The sequence below is a fragment of the Schistocerca nitens genome, chromosome 7 (assembly GCF_023898315.1).
Source record: "Schistocerca nitens isolate TAMUIC-IGC-003100 chromosome 7, iqSchNite1.1, whole genome shotgun sequence".
NCBI classification, from domain to species: Eukaryota; Metazoa; Arthropoda; class Insecta; order Orthoptera; family Acrididae; genus Schistocerca; species Schistocerca nitens.
The window spans coordinates 188,510,730-188,530,739 of NC_064620.1; the positions used below are offsets into that span (position 1 = coordinate 188,510,730).

The 20,010-nt window shown below is 40.8% G+C and overlaps 1 protein-coding gene across 1 annotated transcript in view; it reads left to right on the plus strand.

Moving 5' to 3' along the window:
- The window catches only part of LOC126195528 (dynein beta chain, ciliary-like), a 930,907-nt gene that overhangs the window by 15,096 nt on the left and 895,801 nt on the right, over positions 1-20,010 (plus strand). The window contains exons 2-3 of the mRNA XM_049934154.1: positions 11,422-11,655; positions 18,883-19,070. Of these exons, the coding sequence (XP_049790111.1) occupies positions 11,422-11,655; positions 18,883-19,070 (422 nt within the window). The remainder of the gene's footprint in view (positions 1-11,421; positions 11,656-18,882; positions 19,071-20,010) is intronic.

A 20,010-nucleotide genomic window follows, 5' to 3' on the forward strand; every position in this document is an offset into this window, starting at 1 on the left:
TCTAGAAATTCTTTTAACTTATTTTTAAATGTTAGTTGGCTATCTGTCAGGCTTTTGATGCTGTTTGGTAGGTGACCAAAGACTTTTGTGGCAGCATAATTTACCCCTTTCTGTGCCAAAGTCAGATTTAACCCTGTGTGGTGTCATCGCCAGACACCACACTTGCTAGGTGGTAGCTTAAATCGGCCGCGGTCCATTAGTACATGTCGCACCCGCGTGTCGCCACTGTCAGGATCGCAGACCGAGCGCCACCACAAGGCAGGTCTCGAGAGACTTACTAGCACTCGCCCCAGTTGTACGACGACTTTGCTAGCGACTACACTGACGAAGCCTTTCTCTCATTTGCCGAGAGACAGTTAGAATAGCCTTCAGCTAAGTCCATGGCTACGACCTAGCAAGGCGCCATTAGTTACTTCATGAATCTAAAGAGTCTCACTTGTATCATCAAGAATGCTGTATACCAAAGGACGATATAAAAGTTAAGTGTTCTAGTAGCTACGTTCTTTTCTTTATCTGATTCATCACGTATCCTGTTCCAGACTTCGCGCCAGTCGGCGTGTGTGTACGTGTGCCCTTTCGCCTACCCGTCTCTGTGGACTGGCTGCCTTGTCAGTCCACTACACCCTGCATAGTGAAGATCATCCTTTATCCTGGTGTTATAGCTTTGCACACTGCTGTTACTTTTGAACTGGGCTGGATTATTAACAACAAATTTCATAAGTGAATATATATACTGTGAGGTTACTGTGAGGATCCCTAGATCCTTAAATAGATGTCTGCAGGATGACCGTGGGTGGGCTCCAGCAATTATTCTAATTACACGTTTTTGAGCAATGAATACTTTTCTACTCAACGATGAATTACCCCAGAATATGATGCCATACGAAAGCAGTGAATGAAAGTAGGCATAGTAAGCTAATTTACTGAGATTCTTATCACCAAAATTTGCTACCGAAAGTAATGTCTAGACACTCATAGACGAGTCAGGAACTGAAACTGAGGGTACCAAAGGAAAAACAGAAATGCTGAACATCGTTTTCAAATGTTCCTTTACAAAGAAAAGTCAACGAGTGTTGCCTCATTTTAACTCTCGCACATCTGCAAAGATGAGTGGTATAGATAGTAGTATCTGTGATGTTGAGAAGCAGCCGCAATCGCTACACTGAACTAAGCTCCATGGACCGACAAAATTCCTATTAAATTCTACACGGAATTTGCTGCCGATTCAGCTCTAACAACAATCCACAGTACAGCTCTTGCCCAGTGCTTGCCTAGTAGTTGGAAGAAAACACAGGCCGCACCCGCCTGTAAGAATGGCAGGAGAGCGATCGACAAAACAACCGTCCACTATCTTTGAAATGCATTTCTTGCAGATTTTAGAACATATGCTGATCTCAAACGTTATGGGGTATTTAGAACAGAATGGCCTCGTCATGCTAAGAAGCGTGAATTCCAAAAAGATCGGTCATTTGAAACCCAACTCGCACTTTTCTCACATGACAATCCGAAAGGCACGATTAGGTCAGTCAAGTAGATGTAGTATTTCTCGATTTCCGAAAAGCATTTGATTCAATACCCCACCTACGCTTATTGTTCATATTACGACTGCACAGGGTATAGAGCGAAATTTGAACTGGATTAAGAACATCTTGGCAGAGAGAACGCAGCATGTTATCTAAAAGATGGAGAGTCATCGACAGACGTGAAAGTAACTTAAACTTTGCTCAGGGAAGTGTGTTGGTATCCTTCCTGTTCATGTTGTACGTTAATGATCTTGCAGACAAAATTAGTAGTAACCTCAGACTTTCCGAAAATGATGAAGATGTCTATAACGATGTACTATCTGAAAAATCTGCACAAACGTTGAGTCGGATTTCGATAGATTTCACGATCACATATGCTCAGTCGTAGGTAAAGCATGTGGCAGATTTGGGTTTATTAGTAGAATACTAAAGAAATGCAATCAGTGTATACAGGAGACTGCTCACTAAACACTCGTGCGAGCCATCCAAGAATATTACTCAAGTGTGTGAGATGCATACGAAATAGAAGTAACGAGGTACACTGAACAGCTATAGTGAAGAACAGCAAGAATGGTCACTGTTTATTTGACCTGAGGGAGGCTGTGTAAAATGAACTGGTAGACGTTGCTAGAAAGCCTACTTGTATAGTTTCAAAAACCATCTTCAAATGACGAATCACGGAATTTACACTGGTGTGCAAAACTTAATGACGAAAGTAGTTTCCACATGCTGTGTCACAGTTAAGTAACACGTCTCGATGAAAGTTGGGCCAACATAGAAACAACTGGTACAGTCAAGTTCAGAAGATAACTGAAATAAATGAGACGTAGGGAAATGACATTTTTATTCAAATTACATTCAAGTCACTGCCATTCATGATGGCCCCCTGGAGATTACAAAAGATGATGGTGATGTTTGGTCTGTTTTTTTTTATTACTTATGTGTTATTTTATTATTACATTAATACTTTTATTTATTATTTTTCAATTAATATTTTTTGTTACTATGACTCTCATCCAACAATGTAGCGTTAACAGAATGAGACTTTCACTCTGCAGCGGAGTGAGCGCTGATATGAAACTTTCTGGCAAATTAAGTGCCGGACCGAGACCCGAACTCTTTTTTTGTAACCATATATATTTATTTAAATATATTAATAACGATACATTAAAAACATTTTATTCTATTAATCTATTATATTCCTAGTGTTGGTTAACATTACTGTCATTTTATAGGTTTTCGTTTGTATATTCTTTTCTTTTTCGTTTTGCTCTTATTGTTATATGTAGAATCGACACATTGATTTTGAGTTCATGTTTCTGTATGTCATGCACTTGTAATGCCACAGGCATATTGTGCACTCTGGTTTGAACTCTTCCTCTAGTTTGCACTGTTAGGTGGGGCAGTATGAGGGAAACATCAGCATGATAGATGGAGCAGAAGTGGAAGAAACTTTTTTACATATACTACAGATTATTCATAAATTGAAGAAAAGAGAAATTTATGTCATTTTATATAAGAGAAGCAGAGAGGAAAGTGTGAGTAAACAATACAAATTTTATAGGGCACATAGTAAAGGAAATCATTTAAGAAAAAATTATGAGTAGTTTGTCTGTGGGGCACTCAACTGCGTGGTTATCAGCGCCATTACAAATTCCCAACCTTTGCTCAGTCCAAACTCGCCACTTTCATGAATGATGATGAAATGATGAGGACAACACAAACACCCAGTCATTTCGAGGCAGGTGAAAAATCCCTGACCCCGCCTTCGAACCCGGGACCCCGTGCTCGGGAAGCGAGAATGCGACCGTGAGACCACGAGCTGCGGGCAGATTACAAAAGAGGGGAAATGGTTCTTGACGGGGTGTGTGGTCATCATGGACGGCAAAGCATGGTCTCATGCTGGCAACAAGATTGGTAAGGAGTTCTTGTGGCATTGTTCCAACAGCGATGTTGACAATTGCTGGATGGTCGTTGGTACATGTGGACGTGATGCTTTATGTCTCCCCAACACATCCTCACACGTGCTGTGTGGGATTTAAGGCGAGTGAACGGGCAGGCCAATCCATTCAACAAGGGTCTTCTCGTTCCAAAAGCTCCTTCACCTGCACTTTTCGATGCGATCGCGCATTGTCATCCATAGAAATGAAGTCAGGGCCGAATCCACACCTGAAAAGACACAAATGGGGAAGAAGTACAGGGTTACAATGACATTGACTAGTATGCAACATTATGCCTCCACTCACCATCACGTCTGGACCACCAAAATGATGACGGTCGACAAAGTTCATGGGTGCATTACGTGTTCCTACCTCTCGCCATACGAGGATACATCCACAGTCGCTACTCCGAATGAATGTGCTGTCATCCGACATGATCCCGCCACCCCCATTCCTCGTTGGTCCAGTCCCTATACTCTTGGCACCATCGCAAATGGTGACTACAATGTGCGAATGTCAACGGAACACAGTGTACTGGTCGTCGAGCAAAGAGATCATACCCATGCAGTCGTCGTGTGATTGCTTGCCTTGCAGTCCTGTTAAATGTAGATGGTATTGCTGTTTGACGTGAGTCCCTTCTTGCCTGTTGCACAGTACAGTTTCATCTACTGCTGTAGTTAACCGTGGGACCGCCTCCTCTCCCTCAGGCAGGAGTGTCTGTGATCCGGAACGCTTCCCATACACGTAAAACAGTGCTGTGAGCAATACCAAATGCTCGGTTACACTCGTCATATTCCGTCCTTCTCCCAGTTTCTCTATGATTCTTCCCCGTGTGAAGTCATCCAAATAATGCTATGCTACAGTGAAGAACATCACCACTGTGCAACGTAAATGCTTCTTGACTGACACACACTGTCTTGTCCCCTTCCTTAAACTTCCTAATGTTGCACTGCCGGCCCCATTTGACGCTACAGTCACACTGACAGCAGTATGTCCGTGTTCCCCGGATGTGTCCTAGTTCTTACGGTGTCATGGAGGGGAATGGGGTTATACAACTGTCTGGGGAACCCATGGACCTTTCTATACGTCGGGAGAAATTCAATTGATCGGAAATAAATAGATTTTAACAAAGTTTAGTTACGTAAAATTCATTAATTGAGGACCTGTGCCGCTGTAATTTTGTTGGTTTTATATTAGGAAATAAGTGGCAAGCACACTTACACGCTCTCCAGCACACATTTTCGCCGCGCGGGATAACTGCACGGTCTCTAAGGCGTCTTGTCACTGTCCGCGCGGCTACCCCCACCGGAGGTTCGAGTCTCCCTCGGGCGTAAGTTAGTTTAAGTAGTGTGTGAGCTTAGGGACCGATGACCTAAGCGGATTGGTCCCACAAGATCTTACCACAAATTTCCACACATTTTCCATACTTACTGTATCTGTTGGGAACAATGAGAAGCCGTCAACAATCGAAGATCGCATGCATCGCGCCGTCGCCCCGCCCTCCAAACGGTTGTGCGCATGACAGCTAATGTGAAGTGTACGTTTCACACCACACTTCCGTGCCACAAACATAATATCTCGATACTGCAGTACACTAACTTATGTAAGTTTGTATCATTTATATTCATTAAGATTTCGTACCTCGTCATAGTTTTATTTGTGTCAGCCAGCTTATCGTCGACAGATGGGATAATAATCTGGTTTGACTCAAATATCTTTTGTGCAGGGTTGGCAGTTGTAAGTGCTAGAAGGCCTATGCTGAGGACACGCCCTGTGACATCCAACTTTCTGTTCCCAGCAGAGAGACTTCTGGCAACATGACGTCTCGCTTCCATTCATTACTACCGGGTAGTTTATTAATTATGTGACTGCATCTGGCTCGTCCGTAAGTTTTGTAGAGCAGTTTGCTTGTAACTCTGTGCACGGGGATCGCGGAGGACAGGATTAGATTAATTACGTCGCGCACAGAGGCGATTAAACATTCTTCCACCGCACATGTGTTTTGTTTCTCTGCAGCAAACTGTATATGGAAGTCAGACTGACCAGTTGTCAAAATAGAGTTCTCGTAATCTAGTATATCTCTCTATAAAAATGGTTCAGTATTCTATTGTGAACTGCATTCTCCAAAAGTTTAGTAAAACACAAGAGGGTGGAGGGGGCGGGGGAAGAGAGAGTCGGCTCTGTAATTAGAGGCCATTTGTGTATCTCCATTTTTGTATATGCGTGTTACTACTACTGCTTACTGGCAGCCGTTCATAAAATAATCTTGTCTCAGCTGCTTTCAAAGATAACTTGGTGTGTGTATCTGCGGGGGGAGGGGGAGGGGGGGAAGCCTGTGATTTGAATTTAATATCACCTGTCTTACAGCTTTCACCAGGGAGTTAAATATTAAAACATTTTCTTCAGGCAAATATTAAACATCACCCATACCTTTGGGCAAATGCATTTTTCCATATTAGTTAAGTATTGTTTGCTTTTTTTTTTCTTTCTTCATTTTGCCTAATAGGTGCCAGATTATTTTTGCTTTGTTCTTGGAATTTTTAATTTTTGTGTCTGTTGCATTGTTTAGTTGCCTTTTTGAGGATATGGTAAATAAATTTGTGTTACTGCTTGCAGTGTTGCTTCAATTCCTGATAGAGCTAGTCCCCTCCATTAAATAAAGCTGTTTCTTCTTGGCATCTGCAGCTCGCGGTCCCAGGTTCAATTCCCAAGTGGGTCAGGGATTTTCTCCACCTGGGGATTGGGTGTTTGTGTTGTCCATATCGCTGCATCATCACTCGGGGAAAATGGCAAGACTGGACAGTGGAAAGATTGGGAATTTGTACGGGCGATGACAACTATGCAGTTTAAGCACCCCACAAATCAGATATCATCATCATCTTGCACCATAATTGTCATTGACTTGTTGTAAAAGGAAACTTGTTTCATGATGCTAAATGAATAATTTTAGGAAAGAATTAAATATTGCAACTACATTAGGCCTATGTCCATGGCAAATTTCTTGCTCCCTTCTGCATACTCGGTTGCTACTGAGTTGATAAACCAGTCACTAACATCCTCATTTACTCCATTGTCATTTACATTATTGTGATTTCCATCCAAAAGTCCTTCAACTTGGGAAAGATATGGTAATCACTTGGGGCCAAGTCTGGGCTATAAGGCAGCTGTTCAAAAATTTTTTACTTAAACTGACAAAGCAATATTTTTAAAAAAATGTTTAAAATAAAAAATTATAATTTTCATTGATATAGAAGGAAATCCTCTGGCATTTGAGCAGAATATAGGTGAACATTACTCTGCTGCTAAGCAAAACTAATGCTTTTTGTTTTGAACAGCGTGAACAGTGTTGTTGAAGGGTTTGACAGTAGGCTACTGCATTTATGGTCTCTATCTAGACATTAAAGTTGATGAGCAAGATACCATTTCATTTGCAGAACGCTGTGGCCACAATATTTTTCATGCTCAGAATTTGTTTTTTTATGATTTTGTTGGGGATCATGAATGATGCCATCCCATTGACTTAGTGCTTCATTTTTGCACTTTTATGCAAAATCCAGGTGTTGTCACCAGTAACAGTGTGGTTCAAAAATTCATCACCATCCTTGCCATACCAATCGAGAAAAACTGTACAGCTTTGATTCATTGTTTTTTGTGTTCATTTGACAAAAGTCGAACCCATGCAGCATATGTGGTAGAAAGTAAATAATTAAAGAATAAGTCATTCAGTCAACCTGACATAAGCTCTTGCCCCAGTACACTTGCAGAACATCGGTCCCGACATTGTGTATTCAGCTGGTGCATTGTAGTTGTATAGGATAGTGAAGTTTACCATCTTTTTTATGTGCTTTTCAATGACTGGGCTACACAATCATTCCATGAATTGACTTACTCCTAAACTATTTACATTCTGATTTGAGTTCGTAAGTCACAGCTGTAGGTTGGCCTGATTGTTCACCATAAATATTCATCTGTCATTAATCATGATGCAAAATTTTCAAATTGAAGCTTCATTCATCACATTTCCATAAACTTTGGTTACCTGTCTGTAAATTTTGAAAGCGTGAACTTATTTTTGCATTCAGAAACCATTTTACACTGTGAACCTCACATTTGATGGGGTCCTTAATTTTATTACGCATTTGAAAAGTACATGAATAAACAGTAAATTAATTTTCCTACTTGCTCTTAACGTTATTCTGGCACCAATGATTAGGAAAGTCTATGACACACAGGCAGGGGAAGGGGGAGAATTGTGTGGCTCGTCAGATGAAAATGTTCTTTACTTTTAGAATAACCCATATAAAAAGCATAGTTCATCAGGTTACCCCTCCACTCAGAAGGCTGTTGCATGCAGTGACTGTTATACTGACATCTAAATAATAGATTTCAGCTATCAGTTGTCCTTTTTAAATTTTATTGGCAGATCTAGCCTAGATTTCAGCTAGAAACTAGCCATTCTCAATGCTAAGAAAACAAGAGGTACATAGTTAGATGATGTCATAAAAAAGTTGCAGTTAATGGCTTAACTCATATGGTTTGTATATTACATACCACTATTTTTTTATTTTTATTTATTTATTTATTTCAATGCATGCAACACCTGTTGGTCAGGCTTCATCCACAGTTGATTGCATACTACTGTTTGCGGAGACGGGATCTATGGAGAACATATCGGTTGGTTACATGGCGCCATCTATGTGAACTACGTATAAACCTCGAGGGAAGTAAACCACTTCAAATTTAATTACGTAAAATGAAACATAAGTAAAATATTTACAGTGTCGTCCAACTTATTTCATATTTATCATAAAGTAATGAAATTTCCATGTTCTCTCCTTGTGAGTCCGTTACTATTATTAAAACCTTTAAATTACGTCAGGTGGGTAAAACTTTTTTAAATTATAAAACACTAGAAGACACATGCTGTATACACCTATTAGTTGATATGGCTTAAATATGTTTATTTTTATATTATATCTCCGTTTATTGAAACATAATAAGTACATTGTTCATCATATTTACTAAATAGTTCATAGATGGCACAAACATCAGTCATATGCATGGTTATTACAATTTGGCTATTCCGCTATAGATATAGAGGGTGCTACCCTCTTTCTCCCTTAAAACTGATTTTCCTTGTAAATGCAAAACAACCAATACATTGAATTGCTGTTAATAATACTGTTTATGCATCTGTCCTAACATATAATGGAAGAAGTTCTGTTGGTTCAGAATTATACTCATCGTACATGCATGGTATAATGCAAATGGTTGCTAGATATTGGCAAGATGGCAGGTGTTACCTCGTTCCCCCTGAGTGAAACCCTACATCGGTTCCCAGCAGCAAGTCCTTGAACAACTCCTAGAACCATGTATTTTTCACAACAACTTGATCATGTTCCCAGCAACAAGTCCTCGAACAACTCCCAGGACTGTGCATTTTTCACAACAATGTGATCATTAATCAGGTTGCTGCCATCACGAAAGTACCATCAGCAACCTGATTAATGATCAGGTTGTTGTGAAAAATGCACGGTTCTCTGAGTTGTTCGAGGACTTGTTGCTGGGAACCGGTGTAGGCTTTGACCCAGGGGGAATGAGGAACACCTTTTTCTTATTGAATTTCAATTCCCCTCGAAGGTGTGGCGATGCTAATAAAAATCACAGGAAGCAGACAGGTAAAATAGTAGATGACACACCACAGCCAAGGGCAGATTGGGGGGGGGGGGGGGGACACCTGAACAGATGAGTGAAAAAAGAGGGGAGGTGAAAATATTGAAGGAGGGGGGGGGGGAATTTGACGAAGGGAGAGAACTCATAAGAGGGGGCATAGCTGATGCGAGAGGGAATGGAGAAAGGCAGAGGATGGAAGGACTCAGGTGAGAGAAGGGAGGCAGGGAGAGGGTAGGCGGGGAAAAAACATGATGGAATGGGGGAGAGAGGGAGCTCAGGAAAAGGACAGAGGAAGGGGGAGGGGCAGGTGAGGATCAAAGTTGATAGGAGGGATAAATGGAGGGAGAGAAGGCATCACCCAGGAGGGGGAGTTGACGGAAGCCACCTTGGGAAAGGCGATGAAGGGTGTAGAGATGAAGGGTAGGGGGGACACAACAGTGAAGACGTGGCAGGGGGCGGGGATGGGAGAGGAGAGGAGCAACCAGGGGATGAGGGGGATCAAGGCGGCGGGAGGTGTAGAGTATGTGGATATGTTCGAGGAATAGGAGCAAATGGGGGAAAGGAATCAGGTCGTAGAGGATCCGCGTGGGGGACAGGAGACGTATGCAGAAGGCGAGGTGGAGTGCGTGGTGCTTGAGGATCTGGAGGGACTGACGAAGGGAGAGGGGGCAGTTCCCAGTAAGGCAGTGGAAAGCAGACCAATACTTGGAAGAGTTTATTGGGAGCGTGGTGTTGAGTTGTGTACGAGAGAGTTGTGTAGAGAGGAAACTGTGTTAAAGTATACTCACTAAGGTATCATGAAATAGGTTAAATTTTAAATTAGCATCAGTTTCCCTGCACACCTCATCCAAGTCTTAACTGTTGCATGCCTTCCCTGAAATTTGCAATTGTTAAATATGCTATTGTTAAACCACTGCATAAAAAGGGAAGAGGTCTGATTCTAACAACCATTGCCCAACATCAGTTCTGACAGCTTTGTTCAAAATCCTTGAAAAAGTAATGTGTTCAAGAGCAGCTTCACATATTTGTAAAAATGAGGTGCTAACAAAATGTCAATTTGGTTTACAGACAGGCTCTTCAACAGAAAATACTGTGTATGCTTTCATTGATCAAATATTAATTCCTCTGAATAACTGAACATCACCCATTGGGATATTTTGTGATATCTCAAAGGCTTTTGAAAGTGTGAATCATGAAATTCTTCTAGATAAAATTATGTATCGTGGTACGAGTGGGACAGTGAACAAATAGTTTAATTCAAATTTAACTGGAAGAATGGAGAAGGTTGAAATTAACAGTCCAGATAGTCTGCAAAGTCAGCAGTGTCCTTAAACTGGGGGGATATCGAGAAAGGTGTCCAACAGGATTCAGGCTTGGTTGCCTTATTGTTAATATATGTTAATGACTTACCACTCTGTACTTATGAAGAACTGAGAAATTTAAGTGTGTCTGGGAGTACTTTCTTACACCCACAGTAATTCATCTATTTTCCTTAGCTGCTGCTGTACAAGTGGCTACTTTTGAAAATGCTTCCTCAAACATTACTTTAAACAATGTGTACAACAGTGTAAGGAAAAGATAGACCGCTGCTTACTGTAAAAATGACTTGTTAAGTTAAAGGCAGGCATGCACACATATTCATGTGTGTGTGATATGCACTTGCTTGTCTGATTGAGTGTGCATGTGTTTCTTTTTCTGATGAAGTCTGTGGCCAAAAGCTAATGTCTTTTAGTTGTGCCTGTCTGCAACTTAATCCATTGTCTTTACAGTAAGTAGCAACCTGTCTTTTCCTCAAATTGTTGATATGCCAGTCTGGAGTTTCCATTGTTTGAACAATGTGTAAAATTCAGAGAACTTAGAATCCATATTGTTTTCCATATACACTTTATCCCAGGTTTGATTTTCTAATGCCCTAACAAAATTATGTATTTTAATTTTTTAGAAGATTCAAAAGGCCTGCAGTTATGAAGATTTTACCAAGCCCGTCCTTAGCTTTATTATCTGACAGTAACTCACAAAAAGACCAAGATCTCTTTATAAATACTTTACAGCATTTTCCCTCTCAGTACCTGTAAGCGCATGGTCTAAGACTGATCCTGGGCTTTTTGATATGTTAGTAGCAGTGTTTACTATTTGTGCCGTGTCAAAACAGCTCAAAATGCATAGGAAATTATTACTAGTTTAATTAATTTATTTTAATATTGTTGTTATTCCATCCTGGATTTTCATGATTAGTTTAATTGCACTGCACCCTTCAACATCCCTCACTGCTGCATTTTTTTCAGGTGATAATTAGGGACTTCCTGGATGAGCCAATACATGAAGTTCTGGTCTTATCGATGGGCGGAGCAGGTCTGCTTGTCCCAATGCTTGGCTACCCACCTGTGATTAAAACCAAAGCATGCTATTTCATCAGACTCAAAAAGGAAAGAGTGACTAAAGACAACTTCAGAAATATACTAATTTTTGGAGACATGTCTCCGAAACCTGTTCATGACTTATACGGAATGGTTGATGATGTAAGAATGAATAGTACCCACACATCCATATAATTGCATAATATAAGTTTTAGTGATACTGGTATATAAATATTTTTGTAATTATGTAAGTTTTCTGAACAAGATCATCTACTTAACATTCATAGTTATTAAATTTCTGGTATATTTCTTCACAAAAAGATGCTGTCGCTAAGCTGTGTATAAGTATATTGATGGCACTTTGAAGTTTAGCAGGCTTTATGCTTGGTGGTTGTGAAGAAACCAATGGAGAGTGATGTGTAAATAGAAAAAAGAAACAGAGTATTTCCTTGAGATTTTTCATAGGATCAGGTATCCCTCATTAAGAGTTGTAAGTAAAGAATGTGAAAGGAATGCTGTGTTCTATAAACAAAAGGAAAAGATTGGTGAGTGATATGCAAATTGAAAATACAGAAAAAAAACAGTGGAAAATAGTATTAGTTACTTGTATGAGGATAGCCTCTAATGTCAAATGTTACACACAGTAAGAACAAAATCTGAATTTTTTACATTTTAAATTCCAGTAGAATCCATACAAAATTCCATTAATGGCTTATACCAACATTGCCATAATAATTGGCAAGAGAGGAGTGTTTTAAAAAAGAAGGGAGGAGTGGTTTAAAAAGAATTAAGTATACAGTCTCAACAGCAGGAACTTAACTCTATTTGGCTTATGAAGCTCTAAATGCATATGATTAAATTACCAGGATAAACATTGCTGTGAAGAAAGTCGTGGCTCTTTAAGTTATAGTAAGTAGTTGCTGTTAGTATTTTCGTGGCTAGACTGCTAACTGTGAATGACATAGCAGTTATTTGTGTGATATAGGAGTAGAAGCGCAATCAGTATCACGTGGTTTTATTTATTGATCATCTTTCTGAGTATAGCTACAGTGATATGTCAGGCAAATGTTTGTGATGGGAATGATAGTATAGTAGGTATGCATTTGTAAAGTATTAGTAAAGAAATTTTTCCAATTACTTTGCATTACATTATGTTGACTATATTTGACACTAATCAGTATGTAGTTAATAATGAAACTATAATATATTTTTCAGAAGTAGCTCCTTATCACAATGTTAAGTCATGCAGTATGTCCACGGCATTTTTCTAATTTATTACAACAAGAGGACCAAAACTTACAATGACATTGTCCCAGCATAGTTGCCCTGCTTTTCATGGCATTTGGTACATCATTGTACAAGCTTTCCAATACTCTAAAAAACTTTTTAGTTGAACAGCCAGCCATGTATGCACCACTTCCTTCACCTCTCATCGGAGGTGAGTTGGTGGCTCTTAAATCAGGAGTTTAAACAAACAGAAATGCAATGGGGTGAGATCTGAACTGTATGCAGGATGCTCCACTATATCAAAATGCATATTCTGAAAAGTTTTAGCACTGTGGGGGGTGATAAGGATGTGTGTTGTTATGCAAAAAAAGACCCCGGCATTTGTTGCAAATTGCAAGCTCTAACTAATAGCATGTTCCCAGACATGTTCAATAGGGGTCATGTCTGGAGAACATGCTGGCCACTCTAGTCGAGCAATGTCGTTATCCTGAAGGAAGTCATTCACAAGATGTGCATGATGGGGGCATGAATTGGCGGCCATGAAGATGAATGCCTCGCCAATATGCTGCCGATATGGTTGCACTATCGGTTGGAGCATGGCATTCATATATTTTATAGCCATTATGGTGCCTTCCATGACTACCAGCAAGGTGTGTGAGCCCCAAGTAACGCCACCTCAAAACAGGAGGGAACCTCCACCTTGCTCCACTTGCTGGACAGTGTGTCTAAGGCGTTCAGCCAGACCGGGTTGCCTCCAAACATGTCTCTGATGATTGTCTGGTTGAAGGCACTTGTGACACACATCGGTGAAGAGAACATGATGCCAATCCTGAGCAGTCCATTCAGCATGTTGTTGGGCCCATCTGTACGCGATGCATGGTGTTGTGGTTATGAAGATGGACCTCACCATGAATATAGGGAGTCAAGTTGTGCATCATGCAGTCTATTGGGCACAGTTTGAGTCATAACATGACACCTTGTGGCTGCATGAAAAGCATTATTCAACACAGTGGCGTTGTTGTCAGGGTTCCTCCGAGTCATAATTCATAGGTAGCAGTCACCCACCGCAGCAGTATCCCTTGGGTGGCCTGAGTAAGGCATGTCATCGACAGTTCCTGTCTCTCTGTATTTCCTCCATGTCCGAACAATATCGCTTTGGTTCACTCCGAGACGCCTGGACACTTCTCTTGTTGAGAGCCGTTCCTGGCACAAAGTAACAATGCGTGACATGATCAAACCACAGTATTGACCATCTAGGCATGGTTGAACTATAGACAACACGAGCCGTGTACCTCCTTTGTGGTGAAAAGACTGGAACTGATGGGCAGTCAGACCCCTCTGACTAATAGATGCTGCTCATGCATGGTTGTTTACATATTTGGGCAGGTTAAGTGACATCTCTGGACAGTCAAAGGGACTGTCTATGTGATACAATATCCACAGTAAACGTCTATCTTCAGGAGTTCTGGGAACTGGGGGGATGCAAAACTTCTTTTGATGTGTGTATTATAGTATGAAAAACGAAACCATTATTTTTACAGTTGCAAGCATTCAGCAGCCATTTGTTTGGGTTAAGGAAACTCATTATATTTGCTCTCAAGCCATTACTAATTTTGCAAGTTAGCAGGTGAAATGAGCACGTTTTAAGTTGTGACGAAGATGATGGCTGTATGCATTTTTAAGCTTTGTCTTATGCAAGATCTTCTGCCTAAATGTTGTTGAAGTGTTATTGCGTATCAAAAAGTCTGGATGTCCATTCTTTCTGTATATATTAATAAAGCTTACATACTCCTAGATATATTTTATATGCTTTAACCATCCTCTTATAAATTTTATACTGGTACTGATAATGTACACTGCCTGAGAAAAAAAAGTGAAAAACACAGAAGAAAAAGTGAAACATGCAGAAGTGGAGGAGTAAATGAAATGGAACTTCATAGCTTAAGAGGCATGTGATGTTACTTTAGTAATTACAAAATAAAAACAAATGTACAGTGAACATAACAGTATGAGCCCACTGTGAGGGACATCATAAAGCTGTTGTAGTCTCTCCTGAGACAAGCTGGCATACAGCTGTTGTAACTGGCCCTTGATATCATGGATACTGGCACCGGGACAGAGTTACATCGAAGCTGGTCTCTCACATGTTCAATCAGGGACAGATTTCAGGGTCTTATTGGCCTCAGCAATAACTCAGCATCACACAGACAGTTCCATAGAGACACATGCTGCATGTATACAAACATTGTCCTGTTGAAAAATGGCACCTTGATAATGACACCTGAGTATGTACGATGTCTGTGGCATACCGTTATGCCATCCGAGTTCCCTTAATCACTACCAGCTGTGACTTGAAGTCGTACCTAATGGCTCCCCACAGCATGATGCCAGGGGTACTAATACTGTGCCTCTCCAGAACATTGGAAGAATGGGAACTTTCTCCTGGTCACCACCATACTCGCCATAGATGGGCACACACACACACACACACACACACACACACACATACGTACATACTCCACAAGCGACCATACTGTGTAAGGTAGAGGGTACTGTGCACCACTACCAATCATTTCCATTCATGTGCCACTCACAAATAGAGTGAGGGAAAAATGACTCTGTATGCATGCATCAGGGTGGAGCAGAACTCCAATTCATTGTTGAAACATTGTAATGCCATTCATCAGAAGGCCATGCTTGCCGGTCATGCCACCACTCCAAATGCAGCAATTTGTGTTGAGTTGGCAGCAGCTTTCGTGTGATGATAATTCTCTAGTCCAACTGCTGCTAGTCTCTGACCAATGGTCCAAGGTGACACAGAGTGCTGCTGGGAGTTCATTACTTTATCACAGATATGAACAGGTTACAATGTGCTTGGCTCACAATATGACGTTTGTTGCAAGGAGTCCATTATTCATTTGTAGATGGCAGCTGCAGATAAGCACGGGTTATGAGAAGAAGTAAAAACTTTGAGGTTTGCCGATGACATTGTAATTCTGTCAGAGACAGCAAAGGACTTGGAAGAGCAGTTGAACGGAATGGACAGTGTCTTGAAAGAAGGATATAAGATGAACATCAACAAAAGCAAAACGAGGATAATGGAATGTAGTCAAATTAAATCGGGTGATGCTGAGGAAATTAGATTAGGAAATGAGACACTTAAAGTAGTAAAGGAGTTTTGCTATTTAGGGAGTAAAATAACTGATGATGGTTGAAGTAGAGAGGATATAAAATGTAGACTGGCAATGGCAAGGAAATCGTATCTGAAGAAGAGAAATTTGTTAACATCGGGTATAGATTTAAGTGTCAGGAAGTCGTTTCTGAAAATATTTGTATGGAGTGTAGCCATGTATGGAAGTGAAACATGGACGATAACTAGTTTGGACAAGAAGAGAATAGAAGCTTTCGAAATGTGGTGCTACAGAAGAATGCTGAAGATAAGGTGGGTAGATCACATAACTAATGAGGAGGTATTGAATAGGATTGGGGAGAAGAGAAGTTTGTGGCACAACTTAACTAGAAGAAGGGATCGGTTGGTAGGACATGTTTTGAGGCATCAAGGGATCACAAATTTAGCATTGGAGGGTAGTGTGGAGGGTAAAAATCGTAGAGGTAGACCAAGAGATGAATACACTAAGCAGATTCAGAAGGATGTAGGGTGCAGTAGGTACTGGGAGATGAAGAAGATTGCACAGGATAGAGTAGCATGGAGAGCTGCATCAAACCAGTCTCAGGACTGAAGACCACAACAACAACAACATGATGTGCTTTGTGCTTGATACAGTAATCCTCCCTTGTCAGATGTGCTTGACCAGTACATTCTCAAAGAGTATCTACATCTACATGTACATACGTACTCCACAAGCCCCCATACAGCGCATGGTGGAGGATACCTTGTGCCACTACTAGTCTACATCTACATCTACATCTACATCTACATCTATACTCCGCGAGCCACCTTACGGTGTGTGGCGGAGGGTACTTATTGTACCACTATCTGATCCCCCCTTCCCTGTTCCATTCACGAATTGTGCGTGGGAAGAACGACTGCTTGTAAGTCTCCGTATTTGCTCTAATTTCTCGGATCTTTTCGTTGTGATCATTACGCGAGATATATGTGGGCGGTAGTAATATGTTGCCCATCTCTTCCCGGAATGTGCTCTCTCGTAATTTCGATAATAAACCTCTCCGTATTGCGTAACGCCTTTCTTGAAGTGTCCGCCACTGGAGCTTGTTCAGCATCTCCGTAACGCTCTCGCGCTGACTAAATGTCCCCATGACGAATCGCGCTGCTTTTCGCTGGATCATGTCTATCTCTTCTATTAATCCAACCTGGTAAGGGTCCCATACTGATGAGCAATACTCAAGAATCGGACGAACAAGCGTTTTGTAAGCTACTTCTTTCGTCGATGAGTCACATTTTCTTAGAATTCTTCCTATGAATCTCAACCTGGCGCCTGCTTTTCCCACTATTTGTTTTATGTGATCATTCCACTTCAGATCGCTCCGGATAGTAACTCCTAAGTATTTTACGGTCGTTACCGCTTCCAATGATTTACCACCTATGGCATAATCGTACTGGAATGGATTTCTGCCCCTATGTATGCGCATTATATTACATTTATCTACGTTTAGGGAAAGCTGCCAGCTGTCGCACCATTCATTAATCCTCTGCAGGTCTTCCTGGAGTACGTACGAGTCTTCTGATGTTGCTACTTTCTTGTAGACAACCGTGTCATCTGCAAATAGCCTCACGGAGCTACCGATGTTGTCAACTAAGTCATTTATGTATATTGTAAACAATAAAGGTCCTATCACGCTTCCTTGCGGTACTCCCGAAATTACCTCTACATCTGCAGATTTTGAACCGTTAAGAATGACATGTTGTGTTCTTTCTTCTAGGAAATCCTGAATCCAATCACAAACCTGGTCCGATATTCCGTAAGCTCGTATTTTTTTCACTAAACGTAAGTGCGGAACCGTATCAAATGCCTTCCTGAAGTCCAGGAATACGGCATCAATCTGCTCGCCAGTGTCTACGGCACTGTGAATTTCTTGGACAAATAGGGCGAGCTGGGTTTCACATGATCTCTGTTTGCGGAATCCAGGTTGGTTATGATGAAGGAGATTTGTATTATCTAAGAACGTCATAATACGAGAACATAAAACATGTTCCATTATTCTACAACAGATTGACGTAAGCGAAATAGGCCTATAATTATTCGCATCTGATTTATGACCCTTCCTTTCCTGTTCCAGTTGCAGACAGAGTGAGGGAAAAACTACTAGACCTAATTTCTCTTATCTTTGTGGTCCTTATGCAAAATGCCTTCCCTCATGTTCCTGTGCACTCCAACATAGCACCTGTCACATCCAAATGCCCCACAAATCTGGATATTGTACAGTTCAACCAGTTAGGAGACCCATAATGAGACCCCTTTCAAACTCTGTCAGGTGCTGTTAATGCTGTCTTACATTATAGTCCAATCCATGAATGATGGCAGTTTGCACCGGTCAAGGCACAGATGAGGATTCCGTTTGTTGATGATTCCAAGTGACTGTTGCAGTAAGCACACGTGCATGCTTTCCATGAGAAGAAAGCATATATATCCTGCAAATTATGTCTCTCACTTGCTTATGCAGAATGTACCAGTTACCACAACCATCAGCGATGACAACTTGCAACATGTGGAATAAAAATTCACTAAACTTGCTGTGATAATGCTTAATACTCGTATTAACCATGGCATTCAAAGCAGATCGCTTAGAACACTACTAAATGCTCACAGGCCATCAGAAAATGCGTGACATAGGTGCGCAGAACAAGCATAAACTTGGCCCCATCGTTTGTGACACTAACTATAGTATGCACCATCTCCATGTCCTTCACAATCATCACTCAACATCTGACACTGTCCACGTCCCTTATAAACCCTACCAGGCATTGTAACAATGTTAGACATGAACTGTTCTAATACACTCTAGTGGTCATTGTACCTGCCACAACAAATTGCAATTTTAATTGTTTACATGATGTGTACAATTACAGTGACATTTAATCATGTGTTCTAGGTGCTTCACTTTTTTGTCAGGCAGTGTAGTTACTGGGTGCCCTAATCTCCAGCCAATGAATGAGCCTTTGTTGTTCTTTTGAATCAACAGGTGTTCATTCCTCTCTTAACTAGTCAGCCTGGATGGCCTCAAGTAGTTGTGGAAGATGTTAGAGAACACATGTACAGGATGAAAAATGCCACTTACGAAATGATTGGCAAGATGGAAGGAAAAACACTCCTCCCAATGCCTATGGGTGTGGAGAGAGTGCATGAAGTCCAGCAGGCAATAATATCAAGGTAAACACCAATACTTAGTGTATTTATTTACATTTGGTCCTATGAGACCTAACAGTCATTTCTATGTACACAGGTATAATGGTCCTAATGACCAGTTATGGAATCAGTTCTTTTCCTATGTAGCAATTTAACCTACATGGAGTTTCCTATAAGATTCATCTGATTTCACGGTTTCCTCTATTGAATGAAGATAGAAACTTGGGGTGATTTTTTTCTTCTCTCTCTCTTTCTCCAGAGAGAATTTTCTGGATCTCCTATGTGCATGTTCTTAATGCTCTCACAACCTTGAGGTACTTCTTACAGTTATGATTTGGATCAAAATTTTCCTAATTAACGTCCATCGAATGTACAATAAATTTCCAGCTGATAGTCAAACTCCTCTAATACTTCTGTGAGCATGACAAGGATTATTGCGTTCACTTCTGTTGCTATGCAGTGATATAGTTGCGGAAGGCAAAGAATACAGACAGAATCTTTGACAACCATCATCATTAGGAGATCTAGAAGGCAGCTCATTGTTAAGAAATGCCCCTACATAGATGTACCAATGTAGTGATGATGCAGCAACTTGAAGTGTTGGGTATTGTGCCAGATATGAAAGTCATCCATGCATGATATATCGTCAACGTGCCTCATTATCTTCTTTTGGTGCTACCTGAGTATTAGGATTTAAGGTCATTCAATGCAGATGCAATCACTGTCTTGACTTATTGCCAGAACCAAGAATGAGCAATGAAGGTTATGGACTGCGGATGCCGTGCGTGTTGTGTATGACAAGTGGGGAATTTGGACTGGACATGAAGCATGCTCGGATATCCAAAGTGGTTAAGATGATCACTCATGTAAAACAGGAAATCCAGGTTCAAGTCCGGCACAAATTTTTCACTTGTTACCATTGAATTTATTTCAGTGCCTGGTTGCAGCTAATGTCCGAATTTCA